The 14,869-nt window shown below is 47.1% G+C and overlaps 1 protein-coding gene across 6 annotated transcripts in view; it reads left to right on the top strand.

Annotated features, from left to right (window-relative positions):
• CACNA1D (calcium voltage-gated channel subunit alpha1 D) overlaps positions 1-14,869 on the top strand; it is a 299,481-nt gene that overhangs the window by 263,926 nt on the left and 20,686 nt on the right. For all 6 annotated transcript variants that reach the window (XM_039867427.1, XM_039867426.1, XM_039867431.1 and 3 more), the window contains 5 exons: positions 309-436; positions 574-670; positions 3,058-3,160; positions 4,441-4,542; positions 9,697-9,827. In XM_039867427.1, coding sequence (XP_039723361.1) covers positions 309-436; positions 574-670; positions 3,058-3,160; positions 4,441-4,542; positions 9,697-9,827 — 561 coding nt within the window. The remainder of the gene's footprint in view (positions 1-308; positions 437-573; positions 671-3,057; positions 3,161-4,440; positions 4,543-9,696; positions 9,828-14,869) is intronic.

The following is a 14,869-nucleotide window of genomic DNA, read 5'->3' as shown; positions in this document are numbered from 1 at the left end:
AAAGCCACTTCACATAGCGGCGACTTATGAGTATGAGTTATTTGATGGCGATGAAGTTATAAAACTGCGGTGTGCTTTGTAAGTCCTGATAATCCATCCCCCTGCCCTCCCCTGGGACTGTACCAAAGCCATTTCGGAAAGAAGCTTGCCTTTTTCTTAAGCAGCCTCCAGAAGGAAAGTGTTTACAGTCTCTCTGGAGAAATGGGTTCAAATGTTTCATGACCCCGTGATTAGGAAGCATTTGCTAGGGTCTAGCCCATTCCATCCCACTACAGCTGAAGCTCCTTCCTTCTGATTTGCTTTCACAGATCATCAACCTGTTTGTGGCTGTCATCATGGACAACTTTGATTATCTGACTCGGGACTGGTCGATTCTGGGGCCTCACCATTTAGATGAATTCAAAAGAATATGGTCAGAATATGATCCCGAGGCAAAGTAGGTTGGAAAGGATTCTATCTGGTTTGTGTGGGCTGTTTCTGGAATGTTGGCCTTGGGTTTTGTGGAAGGTGGAGTGAACTGAAAGCTCAGGCCAGCCATGCCTACCTGGACCTCACGCTGTACTTTGTCTCCAGGGGAAGGATCAAGCACCTCGATGTGGTCACTCTGCTCCGCCGTATCCAGCCTCCCCTGGGGTTTGGGAAGTTATGTCCACACAGAGTAGCCTGTAAGGTAAGTGTCTTATAGGGACTCCTCGGTTCACTTAACAAACATTCTGCCAAACCTTCTGTCAGGCGCGGGGGATGCAGAGATGAATAATCTGTGGTCCCCGTCCTTGAAGAACTCCCAGATGTGTAACTCTCAGGACACCCTGTCAGCCAACAATAAGAACAGGAAGGGAATTATGTAATTTGTCATTGGGTAAATGGAGGGAAAGGTGACATTTGCATCAGGTTCTGAAGGAGAGAAGAGTAGGAGTTTGTCAGAGTGGGAAGGGTATTGCAGAAAAGGAGTACAGACGTGGAGGCAGAAGAGTAAATATTGGCATATGAGAATAGATTTCGTCATATTGGCCTATAGGGAGTCATTGGTATGGCTAAAACATAAGAGGAAGTGGCAGAAGACCACAGGCATAAACCCAGCATAGCCGTGAGGAACTTCTATGCCATGCTGAGTTCCAAGGAAGAAACCTAAGTGGACTTCCATGTTGGAAAAGTAACCGGCAATGGAGAAGTAAACTGGGGACAGGAGAACACCCAGGAGAGCTGTAAGAGTCATCTGAGTGTGAAGTAACAAGAGCCAGGGGGAGGGCAGTGGGAGTGGGGATAGAGAGCTGGAGGTGGCTTAAAGATCTGCCTAGGAAGTAGAGAGGAGAAGACTTGGTCCCCTGGACATTCCTAGCTTGTGTGATGGTGGGCGCAGCGATGTGCCCCTCTGCTGCCAGAGCTCCGTTCCTGGTGAGCTGTGTATCAGGTAGTGGCCTTTCATGGGTGGATCCAGATCTCCCACCCACCCCACTTCTATAGTTTTCACATAGACCATGCTCTCTGCGAGCCCTGGGCGATATTTATTTTCTTTCCATAGAACTCACAGTGATCCACCTCGAGTCAGTTGTAGCACCAGATCATTCCCAGTTTTAAAGGAGAAACGCAAGATTTATATGTTGAAACTCAACCCCCATAGAAATCCACCCAGTCTGCCCAGCAGCTGGTCCCCCTCCCCCATGGACTCAAGGGGATTTCAGGGTCAGGGGTTTTACCACTTCGGGGTTGCTGGACCAGCTCTAGACAGACCCAATGTAACAGAGTAGAGTCTACGACATATATCAGTCTTTCCAAGAAATCTTCTAAGCCAAACTCATTGTTCCCTGCCCCAAAAGTCCAGAAAGCCCCATTGGCAAGTCGTCAGGGTCTTTGTCTGTGTCTTTGCTTCTCCTCAGCCAGGACTCTGGATGCAGGTACAGAGAATAAGCCTCAGAAGTTTACTTTTTTTCATAAATTTCTCAATTCTAGCCTCCTCTCTGCTTTCCAATAACAAGATGGGTTCCAGCTCAGGGCTGTCTTCTTGTGTTCACATTTCCAGACTCTTTCACATAAAGGATCTAAGTGTCTGTCTTCGAGAAACAAAGTGTTTTTTTTTTTTTTTTTTTGCTGACTCAGAAACCTGGTGGGAAAAGTTGGGTATCCAGGGCATCCCAGCTGCTTGCACTGGTTTTGGATACAGGGATGGTTGGTAATAGGACTGAGAATTTAGATGGGATGCATCATGCAAACACAAATTTCCATCCATTAATAGGAGAAAAAAAAATTTTTTTTTTACTCTTTCTCTTGGGACACCCTGTCAGCCAAAATGAAAAAGTTGAAACTATTAACAATTATCATTACCATTCATTTAGCACTTACCTTGTTCCAGGCACTGGGATGAGATTTGTGTCCACAATCTTTAATCTTCACATAGCCCCTTGGGTGTGGGCAAACCATCTGTATTTACAGATGAGGTAACTGGGCCCCAGAGAGGATGTAATTCACCCTGTCCTGTCCAACTCCCAGTGCTGGTGTTAGAGGGACCAGGAGAGACAAAAGAGAAACAGGAAGTGGAGATCTGCTCTGAAAAACCAAATGCTTGGAGAAACCACGTGGACTTGGACTTCGCAATGGTCTCACCAGGGCAGGGTCCTTGAAGGACACTCCCTGTGTTAGGAATGGTAATGGGCCCTGTTGTTTAAGGATCTAAATCCCAGGCCCTGTGCCTGGCTCGTATCTGACACATCATTTTATCCTCATAGCAGACTTAAGGATATGCCTAGGATGGAGTCCTGACCCCAAGACACAAGGGCACTGGTTAATGAGAAAGGGAGAAGACTGTTGGAACAATGAGGTGATTAAACTGTTAAGGGTAAAAAAAAAAAAAAAAAGAAAAAAAGAAAAAAAAACACCGTCTGAGTTTCATGACTAAAGCTTTGATCTTTGCCATGTCAGAGCCCCGCAGATGGTAGGCACTCCTAAAATGGCTGGTTGACGAGAAAAGAGATGAGTGATAAACAGAATAAGTGTGGAAAAGGGATATGGCCATCATCAATCATTCATATTCCATTAAGAAACTTTTCTTTCTGTTTACAGAGACTGGTTGCCATGAACATGCCTCTTAACAGTGATGGGACAGTCATGTTTAATGCAACCCTGTTTGCTTTGGTTCGAACAGCTCTGAAAATCAAGACTGAAGGTGAGCATGCCCTGGAGGCAACACAGGTGGTAGACCTGGAAGGAGCTGCCATCTCCCACCTGCGTTCTCCCTTCTGGGCCTTTCTGGGGTGCTGTGTGCAATGTGAACATTTGTGCTGGGCCAGCTGGCTGTCCCTGCTTCCCTCATCTCTTCTTTTCTTCCTTTATGCTTCACTTTGTCCCAGAACATTTTGAGGTGACTCATGCCACTGATTTCTACAGAGCAGGAGAAATAGGTGGGAGATCAGGGCAGAGAAAGATCCATCACACATGAGTTCACCCCAGCTGTCCCTTACTACTTGTGTGAGCTTCGAGGGCTTTTGCTGTTCTAGCTGTGTTGTTTTTTTTTTTTCCTCTGTGGAAAGGAAATAAACTCACCTATGTCAGAGTAAGTCCTGGGGGTGAGATGAGCTGATGTCTGTAGTGCAAGCACATAGTCGGCACTTGGGAAATACCAAGACCAGCATCCTCCCAGCCGAGACCAAACCAGAGTGGTCTTTGTGGCCACGCTCAGCCCTGGTAGAACAAGTCATGGAGTATGGTAGCCATTGGGGTTGGCTCGGTGGCAACTTCAGAGGTGGAAGGGAAATCAGATTGCAGCAGGTTGAGGAGTGACCAGGAGGTGAAGAAGCGAGGACTGTGAGGGAGATGAGAGAGCAAGGGCCAGCTCGGGATGCATGCAGAGTCAGTGGACAGCGCTTACCTTGCAACCCCGGAGCTCAGGGTGAATCTGCCCAGCAAAGCACACCTCTTGCAGTGTGTGCCTCTGTACCTGGCCCCCAGCTGGCATCAGTGAGGGATGTAGAAGGCAAGGTGGTCTTATATACTGACATGTTAGTTGAGGAGGAGAGCATCAGCCCATCTGGTGAGAGACCAAGATGGTGCGGTGCAGATGAGTACATACGGTAGGAACTGAGAGAGTCTTACTTGGGGAAATTTAGTCTGGGTCTTCAAGGATGGAGGCAGTATTTGGCATTCTAGACTGGGAGCAGTGAGAAAGGAGTAAGTGCTGGCTTGGGAGGGGTAGGACAATCAGACTGTGCTAGGCCCTGGATTCCAGAGTAAAACATGGTTGTTCCCACAGTGGAGTGACTGCCCATCAGATGGCTCGATAACTATTTGCTGAATATAGCCAGTGTGTATGACTCTGACCGAGGAGCCCCGTCTGAGGGCCATGCTCCCATTTAGGTCAGGCTGGGAGGGAAGCAGCCATGGTGAGAACAGAGGGATTGCTCGGTGAAAGAAACAAGGCTTGTTTTCCCCTCTAATTTTTTGTTCCAGGGAACCTGGAACAAGCTAATGAAGAACTCCGAGCTGTGATAAAGAAAATCTGGAAGAAAACCAGCATGAAACTGCTTGACCAAGTTGTCCCTCCAGCTGGTGGTCAGTGTAATCTATTTCTAAGTAGTTCTTGGCCAACACGTTGGTTTCAGTGATCGTGTTTCCAGCCAGCCCAGAATGCCTGCAGAATGCTTTATGGATCAGCTAGAGCATTGAGACTAACAGCTAAAGAAAGCCTTTCGGCTATTTGGTGTAATTATTTGCGGGGGTGGGAGTGGGGGCGGGGGGAGTGATCTGAAGATCATTCCAGCCAAAGGAGAGGCTTCTATGGGAAGAAAACCCAGACCCAGACAGCTGGAGCAGGGGTTTTCTTGTTGGTGGAGGAATTCAATTGAGAGAACAAGGTTGCTGCCTCAAAACAAAAAGCCTGTATCTTTTGGTCCAAAATGAACTATTTAAAACTAGTTTCCATTTATTCTTCAACATACTATTGAAAGCTTCTTACAAAAAAGTAGATAGCTGTCAGAAAATGGTATTTTCAAAATGTTCTTATCAAGACTGAATTTACGACCATAATTACCAAAAATGTCCCTTTGATTCGAATTTAGAATAGAGACAAGACTAACAGGCATGCTTATTTCTTTTTGTTATTTATGAGAAAATAACTGACTAAACTTTTTTCAGATTTATATATATATATATATATATATATAAAATATATATATATATATATAATGTATACACTGTTTTTCCATTTTTATTTACGTGCACATGGACATAGAAGTTGAGGTGGTTGTTTTTTGACTGTTTTATTTCCAAGTTTTAAAAGTGCAGGATCCGTTTACCTGGTGCCACCACACGGCACCTAGCATCCCCAGCCCTGGGCACGTGATAAGCATTTGGTGTATATTGTAACCAACCGAACTTTTATAGTGTTACTGCCCCGACAGCTTTCTAGATTGGTCTGGCTCAGGCCGAACGCTGACTCCGGAACCCCGGGCCAAGATAGTGGCCATTCCCTCTGAGAATGTGGCAACCTCTGGCTCTTGGGGGCAGAGAGAGTGGCATGCTGGCCAGCTCTTCTCTTCGCTATGAAGCAAGACGCTGTATGAGTTTTTGTCGCTGCGGGGAGCCACCCATAGCTGGCACAGCCACCAGCTCAAAGCTGGAGAAGATGGCCTATGAAGAAATGATAAAGGAAAAGCAACCCCTCTAAACCAAAAAGAACAAAAACCTAAAACTCCCACACAGAAAACCCTGGCTCTCCATGGGAGAACTGATACTGCACATTTAAAACAACTCATTGGTTTCGTTCTTTTCTTTTAGCTGCACACCCAAGTGCTTGCATGGCTTAGATAAATTGCTTTTTTTTAAATTGTTGTAACAATGTGCTTGAGCTTTTTCTGCAGCCTCCATTCCTTTCAACTCTCAGTCTTTCAGAATATTCTGAAGCAATTCTGTTTTAGGGTGGTGGCATGGAATCAGAGTTATCTCTTGCCAACTGTATTCCCCTACAATGTTTCTCAAAATACAGATGCATGCTTCAGAATAGCGGGCTGCGCCTAAGTAAACCTTCCTCACGCGGTCAGGAGCCCCGCTCCTTCCCGCTCCACCTCATGTCTCTTGAAATGCCACTTTCATTGCAAACTAGTCTCACTCACACATCAGTGCCCATCCTAGCTAGACTCACTTGGACAGTGACATTCACATTGTTGTGAATCTGCATCTTTTTTTAATTTTACAGAAAAAAGTCCAGAATTTGGGTCACCATCTAAATCCCCTTCCTTTGAAACACTGATCAGCTTCTAATTCTACTAGACTTCTAGTAAAGGGTAAATATTCTTCTGACTTTTCTTGCCCCAACAACGGGCCCTGGCTTTTTCTCCATATTTCTTTAAAAGGATTAAGGTTTAGGACGGCAAGTGTTACTCTATTCCAAAATGGCATCAAGAGGCACTGTGAAACCCAAGAAGAAGGAAATGGAGCCTTAGTAGGAGATGGAATGCTCTAGAAGTTTCATGTCATGGTTTGTGTATGTGCCTAGGATAGTGCTTATCAGATAAGTGCTGCTGCCACTGAAGACGTTCAAAAGGAAATGACTTTCTGGCCTTGGCGAATAGACCCCGAATGAGTTGCTGGGCAGGGTTTTAGCATCTGTCTCTGTTTTACTCTTATCTTCCAGCAGGCTAGTGGTCTCCAGCCTTTCTCACATCATGACACACTTAGAAAAAGAGCCTTCTGGGCCAGCCGATGGGTAGCTCCCTGAGCTCAGTGTCCCGCATGCCGTAACCTGGGCAGAGCGCAGCAGACTGAGCCAGGCCAGCTGCTCCTGGCACCCTGGAAGCCCCTTACAGACCTGGTGACAGGAGAGCAGGTGTCTGTCTTCGCAGGTGTCGCTGACATGGGTGCGATGTGAGTCGTCCTCAGGTTGTCATGAGTTTGACGATGTGACACTCGGGAATGAGCCCAGGAACGCCAGTTGGAAACTGCCCTTTTCTGTACCCTCAGTGATGCAGGGGCCCGTGGCTATGGGGACAGCCTGTTCTCTGTCTCCGTCGGAAGGCCGAGCTGTCTCACTGCCCATTTCTGACTCTCGCTCACGTTCTCGGTTCTCACCTCTACTCTTCAGTCTTGTCATACTGCTTCATGGATCCTCCCCCTTTCTTTAGTGGTCCCCTCTTCCCACAGAGGCTCTCCTTGCCTTTGGCCTCTGTTCCTTGACTTGGATCTTTGGCTTCTTTGCCTTGAAGAGCACTCAGAGCTGACCTCATCTCTCCTTCTCCAGTCCTGAGCCCAGACGGCCTCACTGCATTCGTTCCTTCTCTTCCTTCATTTTCTGTCCTGCTATAGCTGTGACTTTTCCCGTTTGTAAAAATTCTTCCCCGGGTGTAGTCTCATTTAGCTCAGTGTCTCAATGCAGCAGACAAATGGTCCTTGAATCCTTCCCTGCAGAGCTCTGGGTGGCTATGCGCCTGCACTGGAGTCGCCCCTCAGGTAGAAACGCAGCCAGCCCTCTGCACTGAGTACACTGCCACCCCAGGTTCTGGGCCAGGGAGACCCAAGACCCTCCTGCAGGTGCTCCCTTGGCCCCTTTAGGCTAGCACAATCCAGGCGGAAGGGAGATAAGGGTAGGCTTACGTGTACTGGAAGCATCCCAGTGTGGAATGAGATGGGCCTTCTGTAGATAGAGTGGTATTTTCTCTGGGAGCCCACAGAGAAGACTTGAAACCCTGGACCGAAGAGGCTGGCTGTGGCACAGCAGGTAGAGAATGCCTCTAGGTCCCCAGGATTCTGTACTCAGTGAGCAGTTGGTCCACCTCCTGCATATAGAGAGAGAGATTTGTACTCTGGGAGAAGCAGTCCCAAAGGTGGCCTGTGTGGCTGGAGCTCGGCCATCCCTTAGGGAGTGGTGCATAGGAGGAGAAGAGCCCAGGTTCAGGGCTCATGTCCTAACTCAACTGGCTTGGGGCAAGTCCTTTAATGTCTCTCAACTGTCAAGAGGGGATGAGCAGATCCACCATCTCAGAGTTGTTGAAGGGACCCATGTGACACAGGGCCTGGCCCCTACAGATGCCCAGTAGGAGAGGTAGCTGTAGCTGGACCTCGTGTTCCAAACACATCCTGGGCGAAGTGGGAAGTGGCTGGAGAGCAAAATGGGAGTTGAAATGTCAAGACCCGAATGGTCTCTCTGTACCTCTCGCCTCCTCGCCTGTGGTCAGTGCAGCATTAGACCAGCCTAAGACCAATGAGGGTCCATGGTTTCATGTGTTACACAAAGCCTTAGGTTCACTTTGGTGGCCCCTGGACCCTCTGGGACTTGCCCAGCTTAGGCTGAGAAGAAATGCAACATGTTCTCGAAGCCTGATCATTCTAAGCATCTTCTCTTACAGTAGCACTGAGTAGCTTTTGGCACAGACGTTCAGAGAGGCAGCCCACAGTGGCCCTGCAGTGTCCAGAAAGGGACACCTTCCACTTGAGCACTAAATGAGCCCCACCCAGGGTGCATTAATGAATAAGACAGGCCCCAGTGTCCCCCAACCTGTGGTGCTCTATAATCCATTTCAGTGGGTGCCACTATTGGTAGGTTGTAAAATAATGGCGACTCTGATGCCTCCCAGTCATCCAGCCCCTCGGCCCTTAGCTGAGTGCTTTACATGCCACATCTCATGTAATCGTCACAGCTTCTCTAAGAGGTGTAGCCCCCTTCACACATGAGAACACAAGCAGAGAGAGGTTGAGCCCCTTGCCCGAGATCGCACGTAACTCTTACAAGGGCGGCCTGGCCAAAAGTTTAGCTGTGCTAAAGCCTGAGGGTCAGCAACCATTCTTCCTCCCAGCCTCTGCAAGTCATGGTCGGTGGTCTGTGACCCCACGTGGGATGGGTTGCTGATGGGGCCTTAAACTTTCCACCCCGGAGCCCTTGGCACACTGCAGATCTGGTAGCAAGCACCCTTGGGAGAGTAGGGCTCATGGAGAACCCTAGGGTGCACTCACACTGCCAAGGTGGTTTACCGTGAGACAGCCCGAGCCTCTATTCTGCCTCATGCATCACCTGTAAAATGCTCAGCAGAGTTCCAGGTCTCAATCATACATGTTGGGTTGTTTCTGAACAAAGCAGAAATAAGTCACCTCAACGGTGAGGTTAGTTGGCGCTGTCACTTATGGTGCAATAAACAAACCGTTCTGAATTACAAACCAAGAAATGGCATATGGAGGCTATTGGCAGAGAGTCAAGGGGCACATGAAAATCTGGGTTTGCAGTCACTGCTCTGAACCTTCCTCTTCTTCCAAGCTTGTCTGTCACCTTTCTGAGGTCTCTATCTTTATCTCCAGGCATTGGGATTTGTATGGTTAATTGCCCTTGGTGTTCATGGTAATTACTCATGCAAATCCCTGTGCACAGGGGTGAAAATATGACCTATGAAGCCTTTTTGTTTTATAATTTTTATTTTAAGTAAATAACCAAGACAGCACTTCATAGTGTTACTAATACGCTGCTCTATTAAACTCATGACAAGTATATTATTTTCTGCAATTTTGAGTATTGGTTCATTTAACTGACTCTAATTTTGAGCCTTAACCGCTTTGCCAAACCTTGCTTTTTGCTAGACTTAGTCTCCCTCCTGTGTTGTAAGCCGACAGCTCAGGGCCTTCTGCGCTGTCCCTCCCCACCCCTGCCCCCAGCCAGAAACAGCGTTTAGGCTCTTGGTGCAAACGTGCTGATTCGGGAGAGCTCTGTCTGGTCTCTCCGTTTAGATGATGAGGTAACCGTGGGGAAGTTCTATGCCACTTTCCTGATACAGGACTACTTTAGGAAATTCAAGAAACGGAAAGAACAAGGACTGGTGGGAAAATACCCTGCGAAGAACACCACAATCGCCCTACAGGTGAATTGTTGTTTTGTCGTTTTCTCTCTTCACTAACGATTTTACAAGCTTATTTGAAATACTAGAGAGCTGACAATTCGTGGTTGAGCAGTACCACAAGGATTTTGTTTAAACTGAGATACTGCACACTCCCCCAAATGTGGACTAGCCATTTCTGGGCCACGAGGTAAGTGCCTCCCTCCTTGCTTTCTCTGTCATGTGGGCATCTTCTGCGGCCTGTGGGACAGGGCCCCCCAGGACAGTGGCGGAGGCACCTCCCCGTGGGAGGGAAGCAAGCGCTGCCCTTGCACCCTGCCTCCTCCAGACTTCTCCCAAGGCAGTGCCCTCTGAGCAGGCACCCACCTTCTCAGCCCTGGGCTCAGGCCCTAGTTAGTTTCCCAGCAAACAGCTTTCCATCTGAACGCAAGTGCTTTGTTTTGTTTCTGTTCGTTTCTTACCCCACTGCTTGTTGGTTTTTGGTCCATTTCAGTAACATCCATCACTTCCTGGTATGCGTGTGTTTGCATATGTGTGTGTATCTGCTGTGTTGTGTGTTTCTTGCTGGCCCCGAGGCTCGCTGTGCAAATGCTGCTCTCTCACACCCTGGCTGGCCTGGTCCTGGTCCTGTCTCAGGCTCCTAGAGTGCGGATGTGGCTTGCAGGAACCTCTGGTTCCAACCAGGATCCACATAGTCAAGGATATAGAATCCTAGGTAAACCCAAAGCTCCGGGATGGGAAGCAGGTGCATAGAGGAAAGGAGTCACAGTGGAGACCTCCCCAGGAAGGGGCATTTGTGAGTGCTGGCGATGGAGAAAGCAGAGTGAAGAGGGAATGAGAAAAAGATGCTAAAAACCAGAAAAATGGAACTACAGAGGTTGGCAAGCTGTCAGAAGCAACTGTCCAAATTAATTCAAAGCCCTGTCATCTCTGCTACCCAGAATGCTTTAAGTCCATTGTGAATTGGTAAAGAACTTTTCCTTTTTAATTTATTTACTCTAAAATTACTTTTATGTCCCTGTTATCACCACATGTCTTAAATTAGGTCTTAAGGTACTGGTAAGGGTCGATATAGAATAGTCTTTCACTTTTTTCCTGGGGAAAAACGCCCAGTATTGTTTTGTGTTCAAAGTGACGGTCACTCCCAAAGTGAAGGCTTGTCTGTGATCTCGCTCAAAGAGAGAATATGAACATGAATGACAATGCATGAAAGTGCATACGCATATGTCGGAGTAGTAGATGACCTTGTGCGACAGTGACCCGCTGGTTCATGATGAAACCTATGCTCTACGCAGACAGCTGCAGCGTTGGGGGAGGATGGATTCTGAATCTAGCTGAAGACAGCTCTGATCTTTCTTTCTGTGGTCACATCTCCTAAAGGTAGCTCAGTGAGTCACAAGCTCAGTAGTCAGTTTGGTCATTGCTGTCTCAGGTGGTAGAATTTGTGAGTAAAGCTCTTTTACCTCTGGCCAATTCAGTATGCAAAAGTGATAGTCACTTCCGGTCATAGTTCACAAGTAGCCTCAGAGAGGCAAAGCAGACTGAAAAGTGTTTGTAAGGTTTCTGGTCCATACATTCTTGAGAGAAAAATGACCAAGTTGGGTGCAAGGAGAGGGAGTGATGAACGTGTTTCTGACGGCCCTTCCCAAAAGCAGCTTTGGGCCTCGAGGACTAGGCTGGCCAGGTTTCAGAGTGCCGTGGGGCCCTCTGCTTGTAGGGAGCTGCTTGGTGTTCTCAGATTCTAGTTGGTGGGGTTGGTTGAACTTGATCACTTTTCTGGAGGGGGGAACATACTCTTTCATGCATGGATATGTCATAATTTACAGTAATCACGTTAGCTTTGTGTTATGAGATCCTTCTGTTTACTGTGGAAGGCATGTGTGATGACCACCTAGAGACAGAGTTATACCTTTTCTGAATCCCCAAGGCTTCCTAATTAGATGGTTTTAGTGCTTGCTCCGGTGGCTGGATATGATAGTCTTTTGATATTTTAAAACCTGAAAAACAACACATGGCTGAGTAATTATCACATTTCATGAACGGGCTTCACTGAGTCTTCAAGTTGAAGGTTCAAATGATGCTAAAGTTACATTGTTAAATCGTGGCTTAAAAGATGATTACATTATGTAACAATAATGCTGAGGGGTTTTTTTCCTCTTAAACATTTTCCATTTTGTTGTTGATAGAGTTTCATTTCCTTGGTGAAATCTAAATATTTCCAGTTAGCTGGTAATATCCACACGTTTTCACATGGTTCCATTGGGAATTGAGGCTATGACTATAATTTATGTTGAATATACAGCCTAGAAAATTAAGTTGTGTTCATAATCTTGACAGATAAATTCTGGAAATACATTTGATTCTGAAGCAAACATTAAAAATAGAAGAATTTTGTCTCCTTGAAGGATAATTCTAATTACATTTTTGGCTTCCTTTGCTCTAGAAATGGCTTTAAATGTGACTTGTCACTCTATTTTTAATTAGCACGAGGAAGCTTTTCCTTTCAGCATGATGAAATACTACGTGATGATGTAGCAGTTAGAGAAACGGGGTCAAATGGCAATGGGAGAAACGCACCAACAGTGTGACTAGGACAAGTACACAGATCCTCAAGGAAGCCCCTGAAAGTGGGCACGGCCTATTGAGAAGTGGGATGAGTTGCCGCTCCCTGTGCCAGAGGTGCCACATGGCTGACCGATTGCTAATGGCAAGTGGAATGTGGGCATCATGGTGTGAGCACGGAAGTCAAGACATAGGCATGTGCGTGCTTGTGCTGCATAGAGTGCAGTCTGTCTGAACAGGATCAGAACTGGTCCACATTCTCTGCCTGCCCCACCATGGAATGGATTTCAAGGGCACAAAGGTGCACTATGCTTTTCAACCCTGTGGGCTCCATCAGGTCTCCCTATGTTCAGACCAACTGCAATGTCCCCTTCTGTATGAAGAGGAATGGCTTGAGGAGCTCCTGGATCCATGCGTGGCTAGGAGCTCAGCACCCAGAATCCTCTGGCCTCTGCGGTCTGAATGAGTGTGCAGTTTCCATCTGTCCATCCATCATCTTCACTAAAGCCTGCCTTCTTTCCAGTACCTCTACAGAGGGAATCAGGGAGAAGCTGCATCAGGCCTTTTTTTTTTTTCCTCACTCATCCCCTACATGCCATATTCACTTTAGTTTGACTCAGCATTTGCTCTTCATCCACTGCTGCTGCATTTGAGTGACCTGCAAGTTTCCACGAGGAGCCAGTAAATAAAGGAACACAGCTCTGCAGCCACGAAAACTCCGTTCCCTTCCCAGCAACTAGTAATGTCTCAGCAGGCCTTCCAGGTGAGGGCTCCTGTGCCAGAGACGGACACAAATTTGTCCAGTACTTTCAGAGAAAAAAAAAAAAACCCAAGAGTTCATTTTTCCTTTCAAAGAGGAAGGATTTCCTTTATGCAAAGACGCCTTCAGGAATCCGGGAGATTGTCCTCACTCCACGGTGGGGGAGCCCAATTTAATGACAGAAAGTCTTTAGAGGGAGGCCTTTTTTTTTTTTTTCATAGCTGTTCAGAAGTTGGGTTTAAGGAGGAGAGACCATTATTTCCAGCTTGTAAAGAAGTAGATTGTTAGGTTTTATAATGTTAAAGCCTGTGCCCCACCCAACAGATGGTGACGTAGGTGGTAAAGTGGAAAGGTGAGTGATATGAAAGAAGCACACTACGCTTAGTCCCTAATGTGCTTTGATGTGGCCTTCTGAGGAGGGAGGTTCAGTGCATAAAGACAGAGGAAAATGGGGTGCTTCACAGACATTTAATCTGTGGAGTGTCAGACACCTGTTATCTAGTCCCCATAGTCTAAAAAGTAGCAAGGTTTTTTTTTTTTCTTTTTGTGAAGCATGAGCCATAAAAAGGCTTTCTTTGTTTTTTCCTTTTTAATCTAAGAGGAGAACAGATGCTAACAGATGAGATTTCACTGGCTGATTCGTTTGTTTCAGATGCTTGAACGGATGCTTTAGAATTTTCTGCCTGAGCTACAGCACCAAGCTCCTTAGTCGGAAGGCGTTTGTGGCTAAGGCCTTGAAAGGGAAAAGTCTCAAGTGGGCTTATTTCTACTGAAACAGCATTTCGGGAGAAATGCAGGAAAAAGCAAACCCAAGGCCCCAGGGAGACCCCTTCCAAGCAAAGTACTCCTCCAGAAGGTGGAAGCAGGGCTGTGGCTCATCTGCGGGGCCATGTCCTCCTGTCGCGGACGCTGCTCACGGTGGCTCTTTTTCATGAAAGGGAACGTGCAAGGCTTAACCGTTTTCCCTTCCAAGCAGAGACTCAGAGAAAGGGAAAGAGTGAGAGAGAGCAAAGGAGGGGGGCAGCCGCCCCACAGAGAAATGAAATGAACACAACTTCCTGATGCTGGCCAGTAAAAAATAATAATAATAATAATTAATAAGATTAAGCAGACCTGCCTAAGGTGGGCAGATGACTCCGTTCCAAAGTCCTGCATCCCTAGTTTGCCCGAACTCCCAAAGACTGGCAGGCCCCTTGGCGCTGAGCTGACAGAGTTCCTTTTATATGCCAGTTCGTCCTGACCTCCTGACCATCTGGCTCCGCTCTCTGCAGTGACCCAGTTCAAAATGCAGTGAGAAGCGGGCAGGACAGGAAGCTCAGACACACCCATTTAAACTAACACATACACCCGCATGCCAAAACCAACCCAGGCAGCACCTCAGGTTCCATCTTAACGTGTCCACGGGAAGTACCACCACACCCAAACCTCATCCAACATTGTCCGTCTTTAATCCGTGCTCAAAGCCAGTCCGGGGATGCCTCTTTGGAAGCAGTGTGGTCTAGTTTCAAGGACACTGGGAGTCAGGGAACCTGGGTTCTAGTCCCAGCTCCAGCGTTCAGATGCTGCGTGACCTTGGGCATGACACTTAACCTCTCTGTGCCTCAGTTTCCCCATCTGTAAAATGGGGGTAATAATGTCGACCTACCTCACAGGGCTGTTGTGAGGAATAGCTAAGTGATTGTAAAGCACTTTGAACGTATAATTGCTTATTAAGACTACAACAATAATAATATCGTATGCCTGT

This window comes from Pteropus medius, unplaced genomic scaffold (genome assembly GCF_902729225.1).
Source record: "Pteropus medius unplaced genomic scaffold, Ma_sr-lr_union100, whole genome shotgun sequence".
NCBI lineage: Eukaryota > Metazoa > Chordata > Mammalia > Chiroptera > Pteropodidae > Pteropus > Pteropus medius.
Note: the sequence above shows the minus strand (reverse complement) of the source record. Positions and strands in the feature narration are given on the sequence as shown.